Raw genomic sequence first — 19,131 nt, 5'->3', positions numbered from 1 at the left:
GGATGATTTCATCTGTTTCCTCACAAGCGGCTTCCACATGCAGAGTATCAGTTCTACAAAGGACTTAGAGAGGTACAGCTGGAAAGGGGCAAGTTACGTTTTTTCCCCCTAGGAGGGCGTTAAGATCAAACAGCATAAGCAGAACCACCTCCAAATAAAGCCAATCAAGCATTTCCTCTGGAAAGAGGGAGGGGAGATGTAAGAGGAAAACACACTATGTCCACTTTTTTCCCCTCTAAATAGCTATTAATAAGCTGAGAAGACCTAATCACTAAATAACCAGCAGGGGTCCTAAAATAAAAGATGCTTTGAAAAAGTTTTTTTTTTCCAATCGTATATTTTAAAATCTGGATGAAAGCTCAAAGCTACTTCAACCCCACCCCCAATCACTTTCCAAAGGAAAATGGGAATCTATCTTACATATTTCAATTCACAGAGGCGGAAGCGGAAAGAACGCTGGATTTGGGGTCAGAAGACCCAGATCCATATTTGATTTTGCTACTAATGAGCTATATGACTTAAGTCTTTCTCCTCTCTGAGCCTCTGATTCCTCATCTGTAAAATGAGAAGGGTGAGCTTGATAATCTCTAAGGTTCCCTTCAGCTCTAACATTTTGTGATCATGATTCAACAAATTTAATTCAACATCCATACCCTATAGAGTCAAGTCAGTCAACAAGCATTGACTAAACATGTTGTTAGATGTAAAAGGAGATAAAGATATTACAAATGCCCTGCCCTAATAACACTATCACCTAGAAGGGCTATATCATATCACCCAAATATACTTATTTATAATTTTTTCTAAAAACCTATCTATTCAAGGTATAAAACAAGATGCATGAAATGTCCAAAGGAGAATGCTGATGGCATATGGTCATTAAAGGGTAGACAGGAACTCAAAAGAAAGGGGGAGGGATGACATTCCAAGCATACAGAACATTATGAGCAAATGTGCCAAAGCAGGAAAGGGTAAGGTATTTTCAGACTGAGAATTAAGTACCCCAGCTGAGCAGGGGTTTTTAAGTGGGAAATAATATAAGAAAAGGCAAGAAAGGCAGGAAAGGTACCAGACTATAGAGGACCTTGAAGGCCCCGCAAAGGAGTCCAACTTTTACACAAAAGGCAATATGGAACCAAAAAAGACGAAATAGGAGTGATGGCTTCTGTCTTATGTATTGGATTAGTGTTACAGGTGTATAAAGAGTCCATTGGTTACACTAAAAGGCCAAGTAGAAAGACACCTATTTTCAATAGCTCAAGTGGACAGTAACAAGGGTAACTAGTATAGCATCAGAGCACAGAAGAAAGAAGGGATGGATAGAAGGGATATTTTTAAAGCAGAATCAGCAAGATTTGCTAAGAACTAGACATGAGAAGAGAAAGGAGGAGAAGGTTAAAGAAGAATAGCCAAAGATCATGCAAATACAATAAGTATCAGTGACTGAGGGGTGGGTGGTACAACAAACAGAGAAGCATATTTGAAGGAAAAGACAAATTTAATTTTGGACTGGTTTGAGATACCACTGGGATGGCCAAGAGATCTTGTAGGTATTCTCCAAAAGGAGATAGTTTGGTCATGGCTACAGATAAAGGCTACTGAAGGCTTGAAAAGAAATAAAATGGCAAAGAGAAACACAAAGAAAGAAAAGAGTTGAGAACAAAACCTTCAAGAAGAGACATAGAAGAATATGATGTCTCTGAGGTCAAGGAAGAAGAAATCAAAAAGAAAGGCAAGTTCTGTACAAAATAATTCAGAGGGTTAAGTAGGGTGCAGACTTAAAAAAAAGCCACCGGATTTGGTGATTAGGAGGTCACTAGTGACCTGAGAGAAGGGTGATGGGGCTGTACATCACAGAATAAGGAGTTAAGAAAGAATGAGGGATGAAAAAGCCACAGAATGGGATAGAAACCTTTTCAAGAAGTTTATTAATAAAGAGGAGAGGGAAGGGTAGGTAGATGGATGGTATAGAGGGGTCAAGAAAAAGCTTTTTTCCCCCTAACCGGCAAACCCGAGTATGTTTGTAATCAAAAAGAGTCCAGGGATAAAAAGAGATTAAAGATACATGGGAGAGATATGTAGGAAGGCAACGACTGTTAAAGCAAAGACCTGGAAGAAATGTTTGTGACCATAAGGAAGAAGAGAGTAGGTAATAATGGCAAGGGGTAAGGAATGGAAAAGGAGAAATTAAATAGTTCCCATCTCACAGCCCCAATCTAAATAATCTGCTACAAAGATGCGAGTGGGCAGTGGGATCAGGTCTGGAGCTCCAGAGAGAACAAGGTTTGAAGTTCTAGGGAAATTAGGTAGGGAGTCAGTAACAACAGAGAAGGATTTGTGAGCAGCAATGAGGGGACAATTGAGATGAAAGCACCATAAGTTTGTATTATGTCTCTATTTCTGGGTGCTAATTAATTAATTTCTCTAGTACTATCCAAAAGCAGAGCATTTGCAGGGTGGAAGTTACCCAACTTTGAGGATTTGCATATCTGGAATGGTAGATGAACAGGAGGGTTAGTGATTCAGTTACAATGGCAAGGCTTATGCGGTCAAAGTGTAGTACGGGGGAAAGGAAAACTGGAGGGAAAGAAATGGACTAGCAAGAGAAGGGAGGAAAATCACAATCAATCAGGAAGGCCTCTAAGTAGTCTAAATATACACAGAATCCATGAACTAAAGTTCATTATTTTCACTCACAAGAGAACCATCAATGACTACTTACTCTTACATTATGAAAAATTCTTACATGTTTAGGTTAACAAGGTTCTGAACTCACAGCAGATCAGAAGCAGCAAATTACAGAGAGGGAGGGGAGAAAGCAGGGATGATACTGACAGAAATACTTACTCACTATGTCTGCAAGCTCAATGAGCCAACAGGAAGATATGCCAGCCAAAAAAAAAAAAAGCCTAATTCTGTTTCATCAAGAAAGGTATAGCATCAAAATGAAGGAATTCAAAAGAGAAAAAAGGACCCATATGTACTAAAAAATACCTAAAGCAGCTCTTCGTTTGAGAGTCAAAGAACTTGAAATTAAGTGGTGGTGCCCCATCATTTGGAGAATGACTGAACATATTATGGTATATGACTATAATAAAATACTATTGTGATATAAGAAATTATGAAAGGGATGGCTTCCAAGAAACCTGAGAAAATTTGTATAAACTGGAACAGAATGTGATAAGCAGAAATCAGGAGAAATATAGGATAGACTTAAAATGCAGAATGAGACATGCATTTTTGGACATGGACAATATGAAAATTTGTTTTGTGTCACTATGTACATTTATTGTGAAGGCTTTATTTTTTCAATTGTTAAATGAGGGGTGGGAGACTGTGGGAAGGTAAGATAACAAATGCTTGTAAAAAGTTATAAACAAGGCACTGATAGACTGGATTGTCCAGAAGAAGACAAACAACATGGTTAAGGGTCTCATGACCATATCCTCTGTTGAAGGAACTAGGAATTTTTTTTTACATTTTTATTTAAAGTTTTGAGTTCCAAATTCTAACTCATCCTCCTTCTCTCCCCTCCCCCCTCCCTGAGACAGTAAGCAATCAGATATAGGTTATACATGTGCAATTACATAAAACATTTCCATATTAGTCATTTTGTACAAGAAGACTCAAATAAAATGAAAGAAATAGCATGCTTCAGTCTGTATTCAGTCAGTATTAGTTCTTTCTCTAGAGGCAGACAGCATGTTTCATCATTAGTCCTTTGGAATTGTCTCGATTCACTGTACTGCTGAGAATACCCAAGTCATTCATGTTCTTCATCTTACAATATTGCTGTTACTATGTTCAACATTCCCGATTGTTCACTTCAACTATGCATCAGTTCATGTAAGTCTTTTCAGGTTTTTCTGAAATCATCAGGCTTGTTGTTTCTCACAGCACAATAACATTCCACTACAATCACAGCACAGCTAGTTTAGTTAGCCCCTAATTGATGGGTGTCCCTTTGGTTTCCAATTCTTAGCCACCACACAAAGAACAGCTATAAATATTTTTTGTACAAATACCCTTTTCCCTTTTTTTGGATGCTGGATCAAAGGGTATGCACAGTTTTATAGCCCTTTGGGCATAGAGGAACTAGGAATTTATAAAGTGAGGTGGACTAGCTATCCTCTACAATCTTTTCTAGCTCTAAATCCATTATACTATGTTTAGGCCTAGAAAAGACTAGGGAGGCGGGGCAGGGAGTGGGATAAAGACACACAGTCTTTTAAGATCTATCTTGGGAAAGCAGGATTAGGCTTTTCCACAAGGACAGCACTGCGAGTAATGGGTACAAGTTGAAGAAAGGCTGATTTGTGCTTGATGTGAGGAAAAAAACCTTCCTAATAAGGGAGTATGGGCTGACTTGGAAGGTAGTGGAATTCCCCTTCTCTTGAAGTCTTCAATTGAGAGGAAATTCCTGAATGAAATGGTTTCTAAGATTAAGATTTGGTGATTCTGTGATAATAGGAAGAAGTGACTACTGAAAGTAAGTGAAGAGGAGGCAGGAAAATTCTAAGAAGCTGAGCCAAAACTCAAAGCATAACAGTTTGAGTCACTGATTATATGGGTTAACAGCCCTACACCTCTCAATAAACCTATTCAGCCTCACTCAGTTATAGTATAGTGCAATAAATGATGTTCCTAATGATCATTATGAGCCATCAAGAAAATGTTAAATTATGCTTAAAAAGGCAGGGAAGTATATAATACTTCACAAACATCTCACTAATGTTAATGGATAAGCTTCAGTCATTTGGAAAACTCACACATCTCCTCCCCACATCGTGTTGAATAAGTCATTAATTTTAGCCCCAAATTGCATAACCAGTTTCATCATCCACCTTTCTTCCTCATAATCTGCCAAAATGACTCTTGGCTGCTAAGAGAAATCCATATGCCCTCAAAAGGGCAAAGATTTGTCATCAAACATTCCCAAAGTAATGACACCCCCCTCCCCCGGCCATGCTCTGAAGACAAGTTGAAATCAGCTATGTTTGATGACAGTTATTACTTTATAGTCTTCCTCTACTAACACTGTTATAATGCTCCCTTCTTCCATCACATCACAACTTTTACCTTCCCCAAAGATCTCTGGCGCCTTTATCAATAGTCAAGGGAAGACACAAAGCCAATGAGTCAGTGACAGAGCTATTATTGAATTAGAAGGGAACCCTGGACATCAATATGGTCCAAATACCTCATTACAGAAAAGTGAAACTCGGGCTTAGAAGTAATATGACTCACTTCATATTATGTAGTCAGCTAGTGGGTGAAATGAACTCTGAGGTATGACCAAAGAAATGAATGTGGTTCATTAGATAAGTTAGAATTGTGGAATGTACAAATGTATCCCTATGGAGCAGTCATTGCTCAAAACATTTTTCAAAATTGCCTCTGGTGACTGAGGCTTGCAAGAAAAATCTCACTGGCTGATGGCTATGCATCACTTGGGATCCAAAATGGTAGTAACCAGCTCTATTACCCCTTCTTGGATAACTAGGTGTTGAAGCGGCTGGAGTATCAGGCCTAAGACCACAGGAAGACTCATCTTCCTGAGTTCAAATCTGGCCTCAGACAAGTACTTACTAGCTGTGTGACTCTAAGCAAGTCACTTAACCCTGTTTGCCTCAGTTTCTTCCTCTGTAAAATGAACTGGATAAGGAAATGGCAAACCACTCCAGTATCTTCGCCAAGAAAACTCCAAATCATGAAGAGTCAGATATGACTAAAAACAACAATAACAACTACTTACCCATTTTATTACCCAGAATTGGCTCAGGAATATCTTTAGTTGTTTCCAAAAATGAAACCCACCCTCAAAGAAAGATGTGTCACCACTGAGGATGTCTGAAAGAACGGGCCCCCAGTTGAATGTCTGAGGACAGATATTCCTTTTAAAAAGTCTATTTTACAGATATACCTTGTAACACCCCCAGGGTGAGCAAAAACCCAGTACTAAGCTCTTTTCACCACACTGAATAAAAGAGGACCTAAACCTGAATCCTACTAATACCGCTCACTTTCCTGCTATTGAGAATGAAAAGAATAAGGTGGGAGCCCTAGCTTTCAAGACAGTTCATGCAAAGCCTGGGGAGAATGACATGATCAGCATTTATCCCTTCCAGGCAGAGGATTCCATAATCCAACTTTAGTTTCTCACTACTGGGGCACTAACTCCCCTGGTTCACTACCATCTCCTCTCAAAGCACTGAATGCAGAAGTACTCTTTCACTCCAAAACAAAACAATAAACCACCCCAAGATGAGAACTTCAGAACAAAAATTAGACTAGTTGTGTGTCTTCAGCAAGCCTCATGTCCTCAACCCCACCCACAGCATGAGGGCAATGACATACTTACACACTACTGTCTGTCATAGACATGGAGTCATCAGTCAACGCATCACTTGAGATTTCACTGTCGTTGGCGCTAGCTGCTGGAGCAAAGACATGGCCCAAGCTTACGTGATACGGATTAATTGGATCATTCCTCTTGAAGGATCTAAAAAGAAAATGTCCAATAGTCCAGTCAGGGAACTACAGATAAATTGGTGACCAAGGACATAGAGGGGAGTAGGGCAGTTATCTACCCAGTTCCAATCCACTATAACCACTTCAACCCACAGGCAGGAGGGGCCTGCATTCTCATGCCCATCTTGTCAAAAATAAGACACCACGAAAGTCTCTGACGTGCCCCACCTGTAGCACCTGAATTGCTCCCCAACTGTTTGGGACAACAAGTTAGCTCCCTTCACCCTTCTCTGCCCCGCTTCCTACTGGCCTGTATAGTTGGCCTAGGTAAGGCTGATCAAGGAGTAGTTTCCCAAGAATGTTAGAAAGAAAATTTTAAATTAATATTTAAAGAGAAATAGAGTTTTTCCCCTAGTAGTGAAGGGAAGTGAATGACCTGAGAGGGAGATTGAGGGAAAAGATTAACCATCACTGAATCATCCTCATGCATTTGGCAGACACTGACTTCTGCCATGACTACCATGGCTTAGAGTAGGGGTTCAGTGCTGGGGGGGGGGTCTGTGCCCCAAACAGTTCAAACAGTACAAATTACAGGCTCTATCCTGACCCCTGCTTGGGGAATAAAGTCTAGCAAACTAGAGAATCTGGTTTCAACAGTGAGAATTGGTATGAATTAGCTAGGAAGGCAATCCCTGAAAAATTATGATGGTGTGTCTTGAACTCTCTTCCATTCTCTTTATTACCCCCCCACACACACACATATTTATACACACTAACCACCATCCTTCTGCCAAGAATGGTTAGGGCCAGCTGGATTAAAGTGAGCAGCACAGCTGTTTAAATGGAAAGAAGTCCTTGGCCCTTCTTGCATCTCTAGGCCTTTTGTTTCACTGGCCATTGGCTGGCTCCCCACTTGCAACCTCTTGAGCTCAGTCTTTACAAAGTTCCCTCACATAACAAGTGTGTGCTCCTCCCCTGCTGGGCTGCATTCCTCTGGAGTGACCAGTAAGGGGCTTAAGGAGGTAGAGATGGACCTCTTTCAGCAGGACAGTGCTGATACTGACAGCATGACTAAAGTTAGCTCCCCCATGAAAGCCTGACCTTTGGGGGGGAGGGGGGAAGGGAGAGGAGAGAGACTGCTTACAAAGAATAGAGGAGATATTTAAGCTCAGCTAGACCTATCATCCTTTCCTAAAAGAACAAAGGCTATAAATATAGACAGAAATGAAAATGTGAAAGACTAATAACAGGCCCAAGAAAGATCTCAAATCAGTCTGCAAGCATCCTAAAGAGAACATGGTCCTTGGATGAAAACCAGTATTATTGCTCAGTAAAGAACATACCAGCTGAGACAGCAATAACTATAGTCTATGTCAGAGGTTCTTAACCTGGAATCTGAATTTTTTTAAAAAAATTTTCATAACAAATTCAATACAGTCAGTTTCCTTTGTAATTCTATGTATTTTACTTTATGCATTTAAAAAGCTCATTCCAAGGAGTTCAAAGTCTTCAACAGACTGCCAAAGGGGTCCATAACACAAAAAGATTAAGAGCTCCTGGTAGTTTCTGGCTGGAAAACAGGGTAACTGAGAGATATAACTAAGTCAATCAAATATAATTTGAATATATTTGCGCATGGTGCTACTATGCAGGGTGCTGCTATGGGGCACTCAAAAATAATGAGGACATGAGATTAGAGGCATCCTTGCCTTCCAGGATCTTCTGATATGGTTGGAAAGTTGAGAAGTCCTCATATACCAACTCTAAATCTATTATTTGCATCCAGTCTCATTTGATGGATTTGTAAACTTAAGTTTAAGTGACTTGCCCAAGGTCTCAAGGGCTAACAAGAGAGCAGAAGCCAGAGCTGAGGTGGGTTCCCAATTCCCAGGAGACCCCAATTTTAGCTTTCCATGCTCTTCTTATGTATCAATGGACTAACAAATCAAAAACGAGATCTCATAAACCCTTAAGTGAGAGCACAATTGCCTGAAGGACACAGAACATTACCTAAACATAAACCATAACATATAAGAATTATAAAAGCCAGCCTCTCTCCCCTCCACATAAAATCTATATCCCACATTTCTACACTCCACTAAGAACTACTTGTAGTAATATAATGCTTGAAGGTCCGCAAAGCACTTTCCTCATAGCAACCTAGTGGTGTGGATGTTATGAGACTTATTCTCATTTCACAGATGAGGGACGTGACTTATCCAAGGTCAAACAACTAGTAAGCATTAGAGTAGTAGTTTGTACCTGTGTCTCTCCTGACTCCAGGGCCTGGATTCTTTTCCACTACATCACTGCCTCACTAATATAAAAGGACACAGAGAACAGGGTAAGGGGTTGGTACAAAACATTGGAAATTATTACAGGCTTGGATAATAAGATCCAGTTGGCAATACTGAAGAAATTGTAATGATTCAGCCTGGAAAAAAACATGACAGAGGGATGATTTGGACAAACCTTTAAGTATGTGAGGAGCTCAAAAAGAGGACTGAAGATAGTAATGAACTTCTCTCTTGTTCTGTCTTCTCTGAAAATAGAGAAGACAGAACAAGAGAGAAGTGCAAATGGATAGGGGTAGGGAAAAGAGCAACAAAGAATTCTACAAAAATGCTATGGTAGATAAACAGACTAGCTGGGGGATGGAGTGCAGAGAGAATGGGGAAAAAATCATTTTCCTTGCAATTCTTTTAAAACAGATTAAATTCTTTAGCATGGTTTCACAGCCTTACCTGGAAACAGGGGAATGGGTTAAATGTGTAAAAAACCCATCCTGATCAGAACTATTGATTATTTTTAAGTCTTTAAATCAAAATCAAACTTACATTAGACTAACAATCATAAGGGTGTTGAACTTGGATTCAGGAAGACCTGGGTTCAATTCCATCCCCAAACGTTTACTAGCTATTATATACCCTTAGCAAGTCAAACTAGTTTCAGTCTCCTCACCTGAAACACTGATTAAAAAATACCCTTAGCATTTACTTTCACAGAGTTGTCTCAAATGAGATAATGTAGGCATGCGCTTAGCAAACCTTAAGCAAACCATAAACTAGGAAGCCTCTTCACTTCTCTTGACTCAGTTTCCACAAGTGTCCCACACAATCTCCATGATCTCTTTTTCCATTTTCAAGGACTTGGTGACGAAAATTTAGTGAGTTTCTACTCTATGTATGGTACTATAACCCTGAGAGACCTTGGGAATACTACTGTAAATATTAGAATCTCAATCCTTTAGCTCTTACTCTGAAAGCCCACTGGGTCTTGTCTAAGATAAATAACAGTACCCAGAGAGCCCTTAAGTACCTTCTTATATCCCTTATACTTTTGTCATCATTCTCATATTAACAGATTAACAGATTAGTCATTTTTAATTGGTTAACTTCCAACCAAATGGTAGAAACTACATTTAATCAATCTTCCCCAAGAAATTCCTCTTTTCCATGCTGCCACACTGCTCCTGTACAAGACCATTTGACTAAAATCACACGTTCACTCATCCACGTTTGAAACCACTCAAAGTTCTGCACTGAAAACTGACACATGGACTTCTTAAAATAAACCCCCTTCTCCTTTCACTTCCAAAATACTAGACTACTGTTCGAGCAGGAATTAAAAATGGGAGTATATTGCTCCTAACTCAGTTAACTGGAATAAAAAAGTATTGGAATTTTTCTATAATCATAACAAGATGGTTGGGGGGGAAGAAAAGTGAGCTCAGTTTTTAAGAACGCAGAACTTTGCAGAAATCTCCACATACTTTAAGAAAACTGATTAGGGCTGTTTTCTTGTAATTACTTTAAGAAAAAAAAAACTTGACCATGCTACAGTAATTGTACCCAGATGGCTTGATTGTTTCTCTCCAGTGTTGCTTTGCATCAAGTTGCCTGCAAGGATTTTAAATTCCTATGGAAAATGGTAGCCCATGATGCAAATTTCATATTGCACACTCAACTCAATCTCCAACCTTAATATTCAAAGTGATTTCAGCTGTCAGGTGGCAGTTGCTCTGGAGATTGTAGAAGTTCTTATTGTTTTTTCAGACTATTCTTATCTCTTATCTTGACAACATGACACACAGCATGTTGCTTTCCATACATTGGGCATGGCAAAGGCCCCCTTACAAAGCCAGTACAATAGAGTTGGCCTTTCTGGATTCCCTATCACAACCAATGCAATTTAAAGTATTTGTTTATAAGTCTTTCCCTGTCAGTTTAGGGCTTTCAAGTAGTCACTCTGACAATTGAACGAGGCTGCTGCATAAAAGTAGGCACACTCCCTCTTTTCCTGAGGCCACACTAACTTGCATTCAATATATTGTTGGATTCACACATTAGGGGACAATTAGGGTTATTGAGAAATACACAAACAAGTATATTCTAGAGATTACCAGGCAGTCAGAGGACTGCTTCTCTAGCTTAATCATGGAATGCTGGTCCTAGCATAGCTTTACTGTGGCATCTAGGATAATTGAAGCCAAACTTGGTTCCAATAGCTTCACACAAGTCGGGCCTCATCAAGTGAGTTCCTTCAAAGGACAGGAAGCACTTTGAGCCAGTAGAGGGCCATCTGCTTGGCCCAACTTATTTCAAAGGAAGGCCAAACTCACTGATGTTAGAACAGAGGATTTAATGGGAGGCAGATGAGTCTACCTTGGAGAGGAATATACAAACACTGCCAAAGCAGCACTCTAAAGAAGAATATAACGGAGTCTTTGGTAGAGATAAAAATCTGTACCCTAAACTAAACTTTCTCTGGATGCTCTTTCTCAAAATAAATGCATTACGCAAAGCCCCTAATTCTATATAACTTCCATTGTTTTGTTTTAAAGAACAATCCTACCAAAACTCACTGTAACTTACAGCATTTGCTATGCATATTCCCCAGAAAGACAGAGTATCCAACCACATTCATAGCTACAGTCTTTCTTTCCCAAGAGGACCATTTTTGTTCGTCTAACCATTATTAAAGTGAATGGAACCAGGAAATTTATAAAAAAGTTTAAAATGGCCCAGGTTCAAATCCCCATCTCAGATATTTACTAGATTTAGCCTCTCACCCTCAGTTTCTCCTTTATCAACAAGTGTTTATGCTCTTGTTAAAAACAGATGGATGATACCTATAGCACTTAACCTTACAGAGCTTAGAGGTTCAAAAGAGAATTTAGGTAAACCACGTTTTTATAACCTTAAAACCCAAGATAAATGCCAATTACAATTTTTCTAGTTATAATAGTGCATAGGTAAACAGCTAGAAGAGCTATACAACCTAGAATGAAGTTGCACTATATTGTTTATGAACATTTGACTAGGCCTTGGGGCAGTTTTTACATTATACAAACATGGGGATGGGGTGGGAAGAGGACCCATCAGAACTCTACTATGGTCCAAAAATTTACCTAAGTCAAAAATAAAGGGAAATCCTACAAGTGTTTGTCACCCAACATCCCAGGCATAATAAAACATATCAAGATAAGTTAATGTTTCAGAATGGCAGTGTGGGGTAGGGGATAGAGGGCTGGCCTGGGAGTCAAATCCTGCCTGACACATACCAGGCAAGTCACTGAAACTTAATGTGCCCCAGAAGCATCACTTAAACTCTACCCTGATGGTACTCATCTGTAGAGAGAAGCCTCTTATGTTAGTCCCCATAAAAACAACAACAACAACCAAACAACCCTCAGACAAGATAGAACAGTTCAAGTTTGGGTCATTAGAATCTCTGACAAAGACAATTTGAGGGCTGAAAAAAGTAGCCTAAAGTAACTTGAGGATATATAAAATACCTCAATTCTCCAAATACCACTCCACAAGAAGGGGAAGGTTATAGTGATGTGTAAATGCAGACAAGAAAAATCAATAGTGTCATGTAAAAATTTGATAAGAGAATGCATTAACTCCCACGCCCCACAACCCAGACAGAAGGCAGCCCTAGGTGCATTATAAACAGATCGGGATCTTCCTGTTTCCACTCAACACTTCACAGCATTAATTCCAACTAAACCTGGTACAAACCCAACTGGAGCCAGCCATACTGAATCTCCACAATAGACTAGGCTCTACCTGGCTACAACTTGCCTTCAATGACCTTAATTACTAAGACTACATAAGTCTTTTCCAATCATTCTCAAATAGACTTGACACGACCACCTGGGGATTAACACACAAAGGTATAACACAAATCCCTTCCCCCAAAAAAAAACCCAAAACAAACCTTAAAGTTAAGGCCTCTCTAAGGTAAGTGGGCTGGGAGTCAGAGGCAGAAAAACAAGCCCTTAAAAGTGACAGTACAAGACTACCTAATTGAACGTGGGATCATAGGATGCCAGATTTAACCAGCATATGGGCAGTATCCTAGAGGTCTTAAATCACCTGAGCAATGACAACCATTCAGAAAAATATTCTTCAAGATCCTGAAGCAAGGAAAACAAGAGGATCTCTTATTTTCCATTTTTGACATACACCACCTCTGGAGATGGTGCTGACCCCCCTTCCCCCAGTCTACCTAGGTAATATACAAGGAGCCCCTCAAGGTAACTGCCTGGTGTTTATAGGAACAGCAATAAGACATTGCTCCATTCTCTATCCTTTTCATCTTTTCATCCATCATTTAGTTTACCTATTTATTAGCTCCCAAAGGCCCAAGTGCATCCCATTAAAAAGACAACAATGGTTAACATTAAATACCTAGAAAGGAAACAGCAGCCCAGAGCACAGACCCAGCTGGTCAAAAATTCCACTATTTTGTTGACCCTTTCCCTTTTGAGTCTGGAGACAATACTTTAAAATTACAAGGTCAACTTTCAAGAAGGCCACTTGGAAGAGAAAGGGGAAGGGAAAAAAAAACATAGGGGGACCTGTCATTTGAACAGGTAGGATGGAAGCTATTCCAAAGATAAAGTATCTTAAAAGACTTGGGCCATTTTCTAGATGACAATTTATTTTCTGAATCAACAAAGAGTACTCCAGAGACTTCCACACTTTGGGTTAAGGTCTTCATGAACTAAACTATAATCTTTAAATTCACAAGTACTTTAAAAAATGTGCTAATATACCATAAGAAAACAAAAGCAAAGGTCATTGGAAAATATAAGAAGCTTCTCTATATTCAGAATTTTATTTTGGGGCAACATCTAATTCAATATAAATGAGCCACAATCTCAGTTATCTATTAACATTAAGCTGGTCCGTTGGCTCTAAACCTAAAATGAAAAGTCCAAATTATATGACTTAGCCAAGGTAATGTAAGTGTACATGTTATTTCTTGCTCTGCCACCAGCTGCTTCCCTTTTTGCATAATTAAACTCCATACTGATGGACAGCAGAATGACCTCTTCCACAAATAGTGGCTTAGTGGATGTGGTGATTCAGAGGCCTTTTAAAAATGCTTTACTCTCACTCAACTCTAAACTCCAGCACAGTGAAAGAGCTAACCCACATTAATGACTATACCTCAAGAGTTTTTGAGGCTAGTTAGGTTTCATGCTTCTAACTTCATCACCCTCTTTTAATCAAAGAGGAACAAGATCACAGAGCTGATTGCTAACAGACTGCTGAATCAACAAATCCTTGTGTCAGTGTTTTCTCATTATGGTGTTGAGGGGTTCTTTCCCAGTCCTTTCTACAGGTGCTGGTGACAAGCTGTGTAAGACTCAGAATATGTATCCTACTTCAGAAAGGCTTTTCAGTCTACCTCTTCTAAAAATAAAAAGTTCACAAAGCCACTATTCCCCAAAACTTCTTACCTGTATCCATTTTCAACAGCTTCGGTGGACCTCACATGTGTTGTAGCCCTTAGAGTTTTGCTGGACAGGCCAACCACTGCAGGCAAAACCTTGCCTTTAAAGTCCTCACAGCTCCACTCCTCTTCTTCATTTAAGGTGGGGAGATACCCACAGACCACCTTTAAACTCCCAAGCCCACCGTTGTTAATATAAGCTGGGTTTTCTCCTCCACTCCTTACATATTCGAGGTATATATCAGAAGTCAAAAACATCTGGTAGGCATTTTCCTCCATCACTGTCTGAATCTCAGTCTGAGCTTGATCAAACATGATGGAATCTATCTGCTGCTTCTTAATGCTATCTCTTATGTAGGTCTTGGTGGCTGGTTTCAGCTGCTTGGAAACGATACAGTTATTTTCGATGTACCTTTTGTAAATTGCTTTGGCTACTCTTAAAGTTTTGGTATCTTTAAGGTTCATCTGCCTGAATCCATTGCAAGCAAACCAAAAGTCTAAGGTATCCACACACTGCTCCCTCTCCAGGAAAGTCCGAAAAAGATAAGCCCCATCCTGATCGCCCAACAAGGAATGTAAAGAGTTGGTCCACCTGGCCAGAGGGGAGTCTGGGGATGCCCTGCCTTCAGGCTCCCCCAAGCCATCTTCATTCCTCCTAGTGCTGGAAGAGATAGGCATAGCTTTGATGACTGGGCTCTTGCCCTGACCAAGGTGGACAGACTGCTGGCATGATGGCGTCTCTCCTTCTTCTCCTGGCACTGGGGGTCGAGGGGCGTCCTCTCTGAAGCTACTGCTAGGGTCTGAGATATGAGTAACCAACACAGCACTACTCATGGCGATGGAGTGTTTCTCACAGTTTCTTCTCTTCTTCCAGTTCTCCTCTGTAATCAGCGTGTTCTCTCAAGTCAGCAAAGGCTCCTCTGAAACTTCTCTCTGTAAGGGGAAAAGGGGGGAGGGAGGGATGGTGGAAGAGAGAGAGAGAAAAGGGTATTGATCTAATCAAAACCAGATCCACCCAACATCAAAGCGAGAAAGTAAACAGGCTTTTCAACTCCTCACATTCAAATCAGGCAACCCAGCTATCTCCAATGTGCTAATCAAAAGTATCAGATACACCGTTTCAAAAGGGAAACCTGAACTCCCGGCACACTTTTCCAGTTAGGAGGTTAAAAAAAAAAAGAGGGTTGAAGAAATAACCTTCAATAAACCCACTCCATCCAGCGAACCTCATACACCAAAGAGCCAGGTCTCCCAAAGGAGCCTTCACCGCCCCTTGCTTGCTTGCTTCCTTCCTTCTTCCTTCTCTACCCAGTCCTGATAACATCCTAGAGACTCAAAGCTGAAATCGCAGGTCGCTGGCAGGTGAAACCAATTTCGCTCAATTACCCCAACTTGGCTTTGGGTACAGAGAACTCGAAACGTGCTCTTCCTCGGGCATATGGTTCCCATTCCTCGCCACCACACCCCCTTTCCTTTCCTCTCCACTCCTCTCTCTTCTCTCATTCCTTAAAAATTCAGATTATGAACCCCAGAAAGGAGCACTCCCAGTGCCGTGCTGAAGCTGCTGTGCACGGAACATACATCTTGGATGCTGCCTGCGGACCATCACCCCCACCCCCACCCCAAACCAAAAAGATTCAATTTTCTAGCTGCTTCCAGACCCTGATCTTAAAATGTCCACCCATCACCCCAACTCTCCGCCCGGGTCCTCGCAAACCTAAAGGATACTTCAAGCCCTTAAGGGATAAATAGTTACCTGCAGCGCCCTCCGCTCCCCCCCACTTCCCCCTACCGCACCCCAGCACACATCAGAGAGCTGACCAACTCACTACCTCCCTTATCCCCAAACTTTTTCTGGAGTCAAAGCGGCTCAACTCCCTTCCCACCCTCCCACTCCAAACACACACCTTTCCCCCCTCAGAACAGAAGAATGAAGAATTCAGAAGCAAAGAAGGGGAGGGGGGTGGAGACATTCTCTAGAGCCTTGCACGAAGAATCAAAAGCTCCGCACCAACCCAGTGTGGCTCCCCTACCAAAAAATAAAATAAAGAAAATCCTCTAACAGACCCGACCAAGTACACATGAGAGCCTCCAAGGGGTAGGACGCTCAGACGCAGGGGCTACAGACCAACTGGGGTGGGGGGGGAGGAGAGGAACTGGGGGTGGAGTCTCGGATGTTGGAGCCCCACAGCCTCAGCCATCCCAAGGGGAGGTTTGCGGTGCTGGGAATCAAAGCGCGGCAGGGGGTGAGGGGTGTTGGAGGCGGGGTCCCGTACGTAGGAACCCCATGGCCTCAGCAATATTAAGGAGGTGTGCGGTTCTGAGAACCAAAGTGTGTGGGGGGGGGGTTCCGGGATGTTGGAGTCCCGCAACCTGAGCCATCTGATCTGGAGGTCTGCGGTCCCGGGAACTACAGGAGGGTTGGAGGGAGGGAAGAAAAAGGCGAAAGAAGCCGGGAAAGGGGAGAGGAGCTGGAAGAAGGGCAGTGGAAAAGAAAATGAGGTTAAATCCAAGTGTTGGCTAGCAGATCTACCTGAAAGGCGAAGGCATAGCGAAGCTGGGTTCTCATCTCCTCCAAGAAGGGTTTCCCCAGGTAGAGTCTGCCCACTCAAAAAAAAAAAAAAGGCAACTGGACCCCTTCCCCTCGGAACCAAAGACACGAGGAGGGAAAAGCAGCAGCAGTCTTTACAATCCACCCGGCGCCAGGGTACCGGGGCCGCGAAGAGAAGAAGAATCTTCAAAAGGACCAATCCTTAAACACCACCCCACACACATTAAATTAAAGGGAAAAAAAATAATAAAACTCCAGAAATGGCGACGGGGCTGGTAGTCTCTTTTTTCCCTCTTTACAAAAACAAAACAAAACCAAAGAAAAAAAAGGCTAGAAATCTAAGGCGGAAAAGGAGTGAGGGGAAAAAACCCTCAGTAAACTCCTAAGCCACTTGCTTCCTTCGCGTCCTAAGCAACTACTGACCCCCTAACTAAGCTCTCTGGGCCCCTTAGGACTTCACAGGGAGTAGCTGGAGGAGGGGGAGGAGGGAGGAGGGGAAAGGGGTGGGGGTAAGAAAGGGGTGGAGGGGTACGAGAACTGCCATCCTTTCATCTCACCTACCAAACACACACGCAGACGCGGGGGGGTAGGGGGGGTGGAGCGCGCACACATAAATAATAATGATAATAATCAGACCACAAAAAGATCTCTACCTACCTCCCCCTCTCTCCCCCGCCCGCACACTCTCTCTCTCTCTCTCTCTCTCTCTTTCACTCTCTCTCTCTCTCCCTCCCCCACTTGGATAAGTATTTGCCATAGATGTTTCGGCTTTAGGGTCATGAATGGGGGGGAGTGGGGGGGCTCCTAGAGAATCTACTCCCACAGCCCCCACCATTCTCCTCCCCTACGCAGTCCGCGGCTCTCTTCCTAGCTTGCCTGGGAGCGAGCACCGAAATAGCTTTCCTGAAAAACTTCAAAGCCTCAGCCAAGAGCACATCAAAGGGTTCCAGAGGGGGCCAGCGCCGGGATCACTGCATTCTTTGCAACTTACCTTGGATCCACTCGTCTGCTCCACCGCGAAACCTCGAAGGCTCCTAGCACTGGGCCCCCTGGCCGGGACCCGGGTTCCGCACCCAACCACCCCAGTCCTGCCCAGTTTTGCGAAGGCATCAGACAACATGGGCTGCTTTGGTGGGGGAGGTTGGTGGTAAGAAGGGGGTGGGAATTAAACAGTAATGTATGAAATTTTTTTTTAATCTAACCGAAAAGGGGGGGGGATGAATGGGATCGCTCCACCACCCCTTTTTATGCAAAAGATCCGATGCCTCTTCCACCACCATCCCAGCTTCCCTTCCCTCCCCCTCGAACCCCCCTCCCTCCCCTTCTTTCAACACAGGTCTTGTTTCCAGCAGTCATTCCATGCACCAAATGTCCTCCGGGCTATTCCAACAAAAACTGAGCTGTGGGTTTAACTGTGCACATCAAAGGCGGGAGCCGAGAAGCAGGGTCCTGAAAGGGAGATAAGCGCCTTTCTGCAACACCCCTGTCCCCTTCAACTAACCCACAGCTCTGGAACGTAACACTACACATACATACGTACGTACATACACACGCACATACATACATACACACACCTTTTCGTCTACCCCCTCTCCCTCTTCAGCCCTCTCCTAACCCCCTCCAGATCCGAGAGCTACCCCAATCCTTTGCTCCTTCCTGCCGCAGCTCCCTCACTGCAGGCAAGAACCTGAATTCCAAGCGGGGAGGGGGGGAGATGTTATAATTTTGGGTTACCCCCCCACCTCAAAACATTTCTTTGAGGATATTCCATCGCACATTACATATACATTACTATACATATTAATATATGCAGACATGACTTTTTTTTTTTTGCAAAGGAGTTTGGAGACTCGGAATACAGATATAATCCATTTTATGGATTATTATTTTTTTAATCCCCAGAGTTGTTACTAAGTTACCAGGACCTTATCAAAGAGAAGCAATCTCGAGCCAACTCCCCCAGGCTTTGGAGCGTCAGAAGTAAGTGATCCCGCCGCCCCAATCATATTAGCCCAGCAATCCCCACAGTGCCGGAGGAGCCTTAAAGGGACAGGCCCCCCCACCCCCAACATCCCCCCCAACCGAGTCCACCACCCCCGGTCTCGGTCGCCGCCCTCAGCTGCCGCACGTTCCACTCCCCACGTTAACCCTTCCCGTGCTGACCTCTCCCCTTCCACAACTTGAGTTTTTGACTTCTCTAAATCCCTGCTTCTTTTTTCCGTTCCTCCCGCCCTCCGCCCCACCCCCCAACCGCCGGATTCTACACCCCCCACCCCTCACCCCAGCACTGGAATGCAAGTTTATGTGTAGCATTCTGGCTGTATCCAGTACTGCAAGCGCCGCAGTCGATTTTTCCCCCT

General features: G+C 42.5%; 1 protein-coding gene across 1 annotated transcript in view; it reads right to left on the bottom strand.

Moving 5' to 3' along the window:
* The window catches only part of AXIN2 (axin 2), a 43,123-nt gene extending 25,905 nt beyond the window's left edge, over window positions 1-17,218 (bottom strand). Inside the window, 3 exon segments of the mRNA XM_021000960.2 lie at window positions 6,362-6,502; window positions 14,228-15,153; window positions 16,754-17,218. Of these exon segments, the coding sequence (XP_020856619.1) occupies window positions 6,362-6,502; window positions 14,228-15,054 (968 nt within the window). The 5' untranslated portion in view covers window positions 15,055-15,153; window positions 16,754-17,218.
* Window positions 17,219-19,131: the final 1,913 nt, after the last annotated feature.

The sequence above is a fragment of the Phascolarctos cinereus genome, unplaced genomic scaffold (assembly GCF_003287225.1).
Source record: "Phascolarctos cinereus isolate Bilbo 61053 unplaced genomic scaffold, phaCin_HiC Scaffold_5;HRSCAF=322, whole genome shotgun sequence".
Classification (NCBI taxonomy): Eukaryota; Metazoa; Chordata; class Mammalia; order Diprotodontia; family Phascolarctidae; genus Phascolarctos; species Phascolarctos cinereus.
Note: the sequence above shows the minus strand (reverse complement) of the source record. Positions and strands in the feature narration are given on the sequence as shown.